Raw genomic sequence first — 10,147 nt, 5'->3', positions numbered from 1 at the left:
CACTCATTTATACATTCGACTTTCTTTCTGTGTGCATACCCCCCACACATGTCAGCACACACCTACATACAAGTATGTAAAGCATATTAAATGCCAGTTTTCTCAGAATTTCAGTTGAAGCTCCAAAGCTGAGAAATTAGTACTTCCATAGTCACAAGTTAAAGGAGAAAAATTTACATTTTCTGAGTACTTTGTATGGCCAGGTATCTTACATGTATGTATATATGTGTATGTAGTATCTTCACAAGTACTAAAAGATAGGTATTGTTATCTCTATTTTACACCTGGGAATACTGAGACTTGCTGAAGGCTCAAAACCACATGAAAATGAGATCTGATGGAATCTGAAATCTGTGCCCTATTCTGTACAGAATGATGCTTCCTCAAACCAGCGTACATATTAGGGATCTATTTTTTCGGTGAGAATAGCCATCTCTCTATTAGCTGTGTCTCACTGGGAGCATGCACTTCGTGATATCTGCCACCAGATAATTTTGATTCTAAGGAGAAGTGCATCAGGAGTCTAGCTGAATGGGCCCTGGGGTAATAATAAGATGGTATGTCAAAGGTACATACTTTAGTTCATTAGTCACAATCACCACACTCGTAAATCCAACAACAACGTATCTTTATTCTCATTTTCCAGAGCTATCTTTAATACATTACAAATACAATGATCTAGTTGATCCATCTTTATTAGCTTTATTTTCATTGTTATTTTCTAGATTATACAGTGATAGGATATTTGAAATGAAGCATAATTTTATAAAGACAAGACTTATATGATTGTATTATTTTCTATGATTTCCTTAAAGAGTGTAAAACTATAAGTAAAAAGAATTTCAAGAGAAGAGTATTTTGTATATTTCAAAGAACTGATGTTAGCATCGAGGAATCAAATGGCCTAAAATGATATCCGAGGCACTGCCATAACTTTTTCTCTGAAAAATAAGATAAGAGTGCATTTTAATGCCATTAGACTGTTTTCTGGAACACTTCCTAGATATTTTCCAAAATGCTTAATAAAAACTAGAAAACTTTACTTCTGGCACTGTTGTCACATAGAATGAAGGTCACATTATACAGAAATCCTAGTATTTCTGATTAAATAACTTGAATTGACTTGTATTGTACAAAATGTCACAGAAGAGAGACTTTTCCAAAGAGGTGATAATCTATTCACTCTGTACTTTTATAGACTTTTTTTTTTTTTAACTGAAGAATGCTGAGGTTCATTTTTCATAGAAGAAGGAATCAACAAAGACTCATAGGCAGCACAAGGATATTTCAAAACACTCTTACCTTTTACTTTTCCCTTCAGGCCAAATTATTTGCTTCTTAGTGCATATTTTCTACTTCTTGGTGCTATCCTAGCCTCCCCTTCTATCAAATACCCATGTGCCTCACAGCCAACCAGCCCATTAAGACAGGTAGTTAATTAACGTTGTGTTTGATATGAGAGTCATGGAATTTTCAATTGCCATGTGATTGTGCAATTTTTCTTATCACTTTGAGACTTTATTTCATTCCAGTCTAATACAGATATACTGGCATTGTGACAACTTCTAGTTTGCAAGGTAAAGTGATGACTTAGGAGAATTGGCTCTACATTGTGTTTGTAGAATGTATTTTACATGGACCTAGTATATTTACTATTTGTGTTTTCAGAGTTTATACCAAATTTATTGCATAGGCACACGTGATTCTAAGAAATTTATTTTTATTTTTTAAAAAATTGCTAAAGTCCTGGGGTGCCTGGGTGGCTCAGTCTGTTAGACTTCTGATTTTGTCTCAGGTCATGATCTTAGGGTCATGACAATGAGCCCTGCATAGGGATCTGGGCTCAGTGTGGAGTCTGCCTGAGATTCTCTTCCTATGCCCCCTTTCCCCCTCAAATCAATCAATCAATCAATCAATCAATCAACCAATCTTTAAAAAGAATTACTAAAGTCCCACAATTCTTATTAGCTTTGTAGAACTATATAATCACTAATTTTTGTTATTGTTGTTTCATTTTGGTAAGACCTCTTCAATAGTTCCCCTGACAGTTGTTTTTTTTCTCTTTTAATTTAGGATGTGTCCTGTAACATAGTGCATGCCTTTTGGCAGATACTTACCAAAAACTCTGAATGATTAAGACAGTGTCTTACGGTTCCTTTAAGTAATCAGTCTTGGCCTAGTGAGAAAAGGACATTCATAAGAAGCTCTTATTAAATCAAAGTTAAATTACATTCTAATTAATTGATTCTTAATAATCAATTATTGACCTCCCTATTCAAGGTAAAGACCATTTATTTTACTATATCATTAACTCTCACTATTTCTATGACTGAATCTTATAAATTAAGCAGTAACTTTATATTTTCTATTAGATAACAAGTTCTTTTTTTATTAGATAACAATTTCTTACATAAAACAAATCTCTGATTACCTTCTTTTCCATCAACTCTGGGGTAATAGTTGGGTCAATAGCAGGAGCAAAATAATTTGTAGTGCTGGGTGTTTGTGAGGTTGAAGGAACAAAAATTCCTCCATTGGCATGCTTAAAGTTTATCACTTCTTTTCGTAAGTATGGTATCACTCCTGCTGGCTATGGAGAGTCAGAAAGAACACAAAGTGGTTACAGGTTCAAATACAAGATCAAAATTAGGAAGACTATAAAGCAACAGGATTGAGATGCAAGGCAAAACATTGATTTAGGAAGTAAATGATTTATTAATCTTTTAGATTATAATCTGTCATAGAATGACTATAAATATATATCATCAAATGTGGATGTCTCTTAATTCCTGGGAATGTATCTGATATAAAGTAGTGAATAATTGATGAACTGAGTAAATTGAATCTTGACCGATAAGAGATTATAGGTGGAAGGAGTAATAATTGTTGATGGAAAAACAATAATAAAGTCTGTTAAGATGAACAATAGTGCAGGAACCTGTAGGCTGCCAGTTGCTGATCTCTGATAGCCAGCACAGTGAGGTACGGGATCTTACCATTACAACAGTTTCAGGAGCTGTGCCTAGGACGGGATCTAGGGCTAATTGCTGCTGTCCTCCTGGCATAACCTGTAACATTGGAAAGTTGAAAAAAGTCTAAGTTTTTCATCTATAAAATCTGTGGGTTTTGCATCCAAGGCAGTCACACTATTCCCAACTTCTTCAATTTTAGTTTCTTAAAAACAAAAATAATCATTTAGATTTGAGAAAAAGGAGCTCCTGACATAAGACACACAACTCTGCTTGTGCTGTTGGGAGTTTACTGGACATTCTCTGCTAGGCCCTGGAGTTCTGTCAAACATTAACAATCCTACAGAATATCAACATCAGACAGAGTCATGTCTGCACGTGATGAAGTGCGACAAAAAAACCCACTTTGTGATCTTGTCTAAAGCAAGGTCACTATGCAAGCCAAAAAAATAGCAGCCATCCTCATATCCTGGATAATCTGAGTAACCCTCCTTTCGTCACCAATCAGGGAGTCTTTGCCTCCCTCTGTTCTTATGTTCTAGGTAAGAATTGTTTAATTACCAACCATACAATTGTCCATCACTTCTTGAGAATACTCGATTTGGAGTGAACCATTACTCCTTGAACTCTCCCCAAAATCCCTGACAGAAGCCCAGGCCCTTTGAACAGCCAGTCACCATCCTACTGAGACACCCCACAGCTCCCCACGTGGGTCCTCCCTCATTGCAATGAGTAGATAAATCCAATTTTGTTCAACTATAGGTGTGTTCCTGATGGTTTTTGTCTGAAGGGCACTGATAGATTTAACACGTTATACAGCAAGTTGTTTCAAAAGTTAGTTGTTTTTTAAATGAAAAGTGTGCATTACTTACAGGTTCTACTTGTACTGGAACATATCCAAACTGAGTATAGAATGGCATCTGTCAGGTTTTTGGAAAATATGTTAGATTTGCTGTGATGATTTTTGTCATAAGTCTATAATAAATTATTACTTAAAATTATATATATTTTTATATTATATTAAATCCTTTTTTAAAGTTCATATGTTCTAGGTGGTAAAGGTTATTGTTAAATTACCAAGCATCCTTTTAATACCATATGATTTCTAGGTTAAAATTTTCCTTTTCGGGCAGCCCAGGTGGTTCAGCAGTTTAGTGCTGCCTGCAGCCCAGGGCATGATCCTGGAGACACGGGATCGAGTCTCACGCTGGGCTCCCTGCATGGAGCCTGCTTCTCCCTCTGCTTCTGTCTCTGCCTCTCTCTCTCTCTCTCCCTGTGTCTCTCATGAATAAATAAATAAAATAAAAAATAAAAAATAAATAAAATTCTCCTTTTGTCTTTAAATTAATACAAATTAATTAGAATTACTACTACCAGTCACTTGAAGCATAATTGTCAGTTTTCTCTAATTTGGTTTTAGAGTGGTGATAAACTATTCAATTTTTTTCCATTCTAACTAAATGAAATCTAGTTATGTATGGGCCACACCGGAAATTATATTAGAATTCTAGAATTCCACAAAATTCAGTATTAAGGTTATCTAATTGTATCTAGTGATCATGGGTGCCTTCCACCATGGGAACAATTTTTTCTTAATGATAACCATATGTAAATAGAACAAGAAGGATGCTGATAGCTTTTTAAAAGTTAGAATTTTTCCAAGATGATTCATCTTTTGGTCTCTGATTTTGCTGAAGTCCACTCACTGACTTCATTCTTTTAAAATCCAGCCTTCAAGTCTTTCCAAATTAGTGATATGTGAGCAGAACACACTATATCTTTTTGTGACCATCAGTTCAGGCTGATGAGCTTTTGCTGTAAATATACTCATATAGTCTCTTTGAACATTTACCATATCTCCTCTATTCTCAGACTAAAATCAAACAGTAGTACCTGCTCCTCAAATTGCTGCTGTCCTGTTTGTGGAGGTGACTGTGGGGCTGTTTGTTGAGATTGCTCCCAGGGTAGGAGCATGTAGACTGGATAGTACTGAAGCATCTATTTGTAAACAGAAAAGTAGATGAGAGCTTCCTTTAGATCAGCATAGACCTTTAAAAAATATCTTCTCATGTCAGTATTATTTTAAAATTGCTTTATATCTAGTAACAAAGATTTGTATCTAAAACAAAATAATTCATGAAGCTGTCCTTGTCAAACTTAAGAAATAACTCATATTGCACATGACACTGGACTTTGTTTCAAGGTTGCTTGGTCAAACACATTAAAGAAGTAGTAAAATAATATGCTTTTAAGAAAGGGCACCTTGGACTTTGTACACAAATTGTGTACTTTATATACAAACTTTACGTATAGTTTACTTTGTGAATACCTAAGAAGTCATGTCTGACTTACTGGACATTTTCCCTATATTTTTTGAGAATCAGTATTCTATAGGAATGGTATTAAAAGTTCTATGAGGGGATCCCTGGGTGGCTCAGCAGTTTAGCACCTGCCTTTGAGCCAGGGTGTGATCCTGGAGTCCCGGGATCAAGTCCCACATCAGGCTACCTGCTTGGAGCCTGCTTCTCCCTCTGCCTGTGTCTCTCCCTCTCTCTCTCTGTGTCTTTCATGAATAAATAAATAAAATCTTTAAAAAAAAGTTCTTTGATAATGAGTGAATCCTCAATAATTTGTTGATTTTAATAATCTCCATTTTATTAAGATAATCCATAGCATTTTTAGAGTATTTGGAAAATCCAGAAATGGACAAGGAACAAAAGAAATCACCTGCAACTTTACCACCCATATTATCATGTATTGGCTTCCATTTATGCCTGTGTGTCTAAACATACATATGTGTTTATAGAAAATGAGGATCTTAGTACATACATAGAGTTTAGTACGTTTTGTTTCCTTGCATAATTAAGAGACTATATTAAACATAAGAGTTAAAAAAACAACTATGGTTTGAGAAGTACATTTTATGCAGTGATTTTTACTTCTGGCTAAGAACTAAAATCGCCTTTTCAGCATTTTAGTAGATAATCATATTTGTGACCTACTCATCAGGTCTGATTCATTAGGTGTGGGTAGGGTCTAGGCATTTGTAATTTTCAAAATTACACCAGAGATTCTAATGCAAAGCCAGGGTGGAGAGCCATTGGTTTAGTGGTTAAAGGAAGGATGAAGAATTATATTCCAACTCAGCTATTTACTTGCATCAGGATTGGGAATTTAATCTCATTTAGATTTAATTCCTTGATCCTTAAAATGAAGTAATCCCACTTACCATATACCTACCTCTCTAAATGCTCTGGCATAGAATGACGTAATGTCTAGGAGTAACTTTTATTTTATAATGAGCATGGAACAAAAATACATAATTATGATTACATGAGAACCAAGTGGTGTAATCTTTTATGAAATGATCAGTACTCTGCTGGTGAATAATTTATCCATGTCCCTATTTCTTTGAACCTAGTCTATTATAAAGTCAATTAAGTGAAACTAATCTTGAGAGGGTTTTCCATTTTACTCTCATGATCACACTAGTTGGAATTCATTTTTTCAGGTCTCTTATTTAATGGAAATCACCACCATTTGATTGTAATATGAAATTAAATTGAAAATGTAAAAGAACCTGGAAATGTTTTGAGCAGAATGCTCTAACTACCAAATAATGTGGCAAGTGTTTCATACCTCCATCATATTTTATCAGTTTAATGCATCTCTCTTTGAAAGAAATGTAGGGTGGGGCAAAGTCAGCTCATGGTATTTCTCTTGAGTTTCCAAATGCCAGTACAAATGTCATGCAAAGGGACCATGACTTACAGCTTAGTGAGCTCTTAATTCCCAATGCAGTCATGCTTCAGAAACTCAGGGGTTCTGGGGACTCTCCTTAGCTGTCCTTCCTTCAGGAGTTATTAAGTGAGCCTAACATTAACAAAGTGATGCCAGCCTCGCAATAGCGGTATTAGACAGTGATAATTATGATTATGATATAATTATGATAATAGTTTTCATAGCTGTGCTATAGGAGTCAGAGATAAAATATAAAAGAAAGCATTGGATAGTATACATATTCTCAAATATAAAAGAAAGCATTAGATAGTATATATAGCCATCTTTTCTGTAGGAGTGATAGTATTCTATTCATTTACCTGTGCTTGTTCTTGAGGCATTTTGAAGGAGAACACATAGGGCATAACCTGCCAAAAAAGGCATAAAAAATTATACTTGACTTTGTTTTTTGAGAGAGAGAATGAGAGTGCCCAAGCACATGGAGAGGGAGAGAATATCCTTTTTTTTTTTTTAAGATTTTATTTATTTATACATGGGAGACAGAGAGAGGGAGAGGGAGAGAGAGAGAGAGAGAGAGAGAGAGAGAGAGAGAGGCAGAGACACAGGCAAAGGGAGAATCAGGCTCCATGCAGGGACCCTGATATGGGACTGGATCCCGGGACTCCAGAATGATGCCCTGGGCTGAAGGCAGGTGCCAAACCGCTGAGCCACCCAGGGATCCCCAGGGAGAGAGTATCTTAGCTGGCTACACCCTCAGCACAGAGCTCCACACATGGACCTCACGACCCTAAGATCAACCTAAGCTGAAATCAAGAGTTGGATGCCTAACTGGCTGAGACACCCAGACACCCCAGTTATATTTGACCTTTTAACATAAAATTCCAGAGCTTTTTCTTACACCTAGCCATACACATTTATAATTTTTATTAAAGACTTTTATGACAACGAAGGTTATCTATTATATGTATATCATTAATGTAAATTGTTTCTTCTTTAAAGATTAAATTTCCCTAATTATCTTTTCTAAGACATATTTTTAACACTTTTGATTTGTGGCTACAATAGAATAGCTGATTTAAATGGTACTTTTCATGTAGAAATCAGAAAAGATAAAGTACTTTCAGTGATGGTAGAACAAATTATGAGAATAAATTTTCTCATTAACTGTTGTCTTATTTCAAAACTGATTCCTACTCATTTTCACATCCAACATGTGTTATCTCTCCCCAGAACAACAGGATGGGAGAGGCCCAACTTACATGATTAGGGCTCTGCTGGGTCTGTGGTGGTGTTTGAGGCTGTGAGGGGTCCTGCTGTCCCACCTGGGTTCCTTGGGCAAAACTAACCCGTCCTGGGAAAGGTGTTTGGTTTGGGAACAGTGCAGCAAACCGATCAAGAGCTGATAAAGAGAATTGCGAGAGCCCTGGAATTTGAGCTTGCTGCTGCTGTTGTAGAATCCCAGAGAAAGGAGGAATCCATGAGTTAAATGGGCCCTGGAAGGACATAACAGAAAGGAAGCATTTATCTTTCATTTCAAAAAGAATTTAAAATCAGTCCTGAGGAAGAAAAATCCAAAATGAAATAATTTCTGTAATCCCATTGCTGCCTTATAAAAAAGGACAGCATCTTAGCGCATATGAGCTGTGCAAATAGCACGAACAATGCTAAATTCCCAGTGGTCATAAAAAATATGGGGCAGAATCAAGTGGATAACGAGTGTGCTTTCTGCAGTTGCCAGACTGGTTTTAAATATATATATTTTTTAACAGCTGAGTATGACTTTGTATAAATAGTTCATTTAACTGTCTCACAGTTGTGAGAATTTGTGCCTGGCACTTAGCAAGTTTTCAATAAATAAATGTTAATCAGATTACAGCGTTTACTTTTGTTTTCAAACAAATGGTCATTAGAATATATGGGATAAATCTATAACCTTAAAAATGGAAATTTCAGAAATGAAATCAGGAAACATTTTGTTCTCTACAAAGTACTGTAAGAAGTAAGCAGTTGACAGATATTCTTAAAATAATTATCAAGGTACCTGAAATGGTAGTGGCTGAAGTTGAGCATTATTAAGATTCAGAAGTAACTGGAAAAGGAAAGATGATATGAAAACAAGATGGTTACACATGCTAAAACTATTAAGAACAAAGTTTACTACAAATGTAGAACAAGCCAGGGCTGATCCATCAGTTTCCTGCTAGGGGTATTTTCTCACTAGGCTTGTATAAATTACAGTGATTAGAGATTGGAATTTAACTACCTCTCCCCTGTTGGGTCTGAGATTGCACAACTTCAGCCCATTCCAGTGGTTTAGTCAGTAATTTTTAAGCTGTTAAACACCTCTATACACCTATATTGGGTGCTCTTAGAATAAAAAGATATACGAGACACTGTCTCGGCCTTTAAAGAGTTTACAGTCACATGGGGAGCAAAATAATATTCCAGAAATAACCTGGTATACCAAATAAACATGAGCACTGGAAATGCATTTGGATGTAAGAGCTAGTGGATAGGAATGCAGGATAAATTAACAAAGGTTTTTTTTTTAAAAAAAAAAAAAGATTTATTTATTTATTTTAGAGGGAGAGAGAGAGAGCATGAGGGGAGGGAGAGAGAGAAGGGAAGAGAGAATCTCAAGCAGACGCCCCACTGAGAGTGGAGTCTGAGGTGAGGCTTTATCTCATGACCCTGAGATTGTGACCTGAGCTGAAATCAAGAGTTGGATGCTTGCCTTGCTTAACGAACTGAACCACTCAGGCCCCCCTTCCCAGGTTTTAAGATTTATTTATTTGAGAGAGAGAGAGCTAGCGAATAAGTGTTTTTGTCTCTTCTGCACTGGGTTCCCTTAAAAAACAAAAACAAAATGGAGAGATTGTTGTAGGTATTGAAACTAACCTCATTGCTGTTGCTTGCAGACATAAGGCGCTGTGGGATAAGCTAAAAAATAATTAAAAAAATGAGATGGTCAAAGAGGATTTGTTAAAGGTTTCACACGATGATTTTAGTTGTACCATGAAATCACTTACTGGGGCTGACATTGTGGCTCCTAGTAGCCCAAGAAGAATTATGGTTTTCATTTTCAGATGAAATATCTAGAAAATAAGTTGTGAAATTGAGCTTTAAATAGACCCTCTATGTAAAAATCATGGTAACAATAATTCGTTGGTATTGTTCAGTCAGAAGAGTAGTTGAGTGAATTCTATAGTAAATACTTATATATTAGGATTTAAAATTAAAAAGGCAGATTTATAAATATCTGTAACAGAACCTATTCTTTTTCTCAGAGCAGCTGTTTATAAAAACCAGAATTATTTGTTTGTCCTTTTAGCTTGACCAAATGATTCATTTGGTGGTATGTGATATAGTTAAATAAGTTAATGAACAAGATGGCCTCATCCCTTGTGCTGTTCTATAGCTAAGGAAATGGGTCCTTC

The 10,147-nt window shown here is 35.8% G+C and overlaps 1 protein-coding gene across 1 annotated transcript; it reads right to left on the bottom strand.

Moving 5' to 3' along the window:
• Window positions 1-881: 881 nt before the first annotated feature.
• On the bottom strand, window positions 882-9,814 carry ODAM (odontogenic, ameloblast associated). The gene is made up of 10 exons (XM_072773934.1): window positions 9,740-9,814; window positions 9,609-9,650; window positions 8,752-8,799; window positions 7,970-8,203; window positions 7,070-7,117; window positions 4,863-4,967; window positions 3,842-3,889; window positions 2,987-3,068; window positions 2,432-2,583; window positions 882-941 (listed from the first exon to the last, which is right to left on the bottom strand). Exons 1-10 carry the CDS (start codon window positions 9,788-9,790, stop codon window positions 882-884), a joined length of 870 nt encoding a protein of 289 aa, XP_072630035.1. The 5' UTR covers window positions 9,791-9,814.
• Between the last annotated feature and the right edge of the window lie 333 nt (window positions 9,815-10,147).

The sequence above is a fragment of the Canis lupus genome, chromosome 14, assembly GCF_048164855.1.
Source record: "Canis lupus baileyi chromosome 14, mCanLup2.hap1, whole genome shotgun sequence".
In the NCBI taxonomy this organism is placed as follows: domain Eukaryota; kingdom Metazoa; phylum Chordata; class Mammalia; order Carnivora; family Canidae; genus Canis; species Canis lupus.
This window is presented reverse-complemented; position numbering and strand designations above follow the sequence as displayed.

Excerpts from the sequence above, each read along its gene's own strand:
- ODAM (XM_072773934.1), bottom strand. The coding sequence starts at position 9,790 with ATGAAAACCATAATTCTTCTTGGGCTACTAGGAGCCACAATGTCAGCC. Across the intron at positions 3,069-3,841 it reads TTCCAGTACAAGTAGAACCT|GTTATGCCAGGAGGACAGCA; the intron begins GTAAGTAATGCA and ends CCAATGTTACAG. Across the intron at positions 2,584-2,986 it reads TGTTGTAATGGTAAGATCCC|GAGTGATACCATACTTACGA; the intron begins GTACCTCACTGT and ends CATAGCCAGCAG.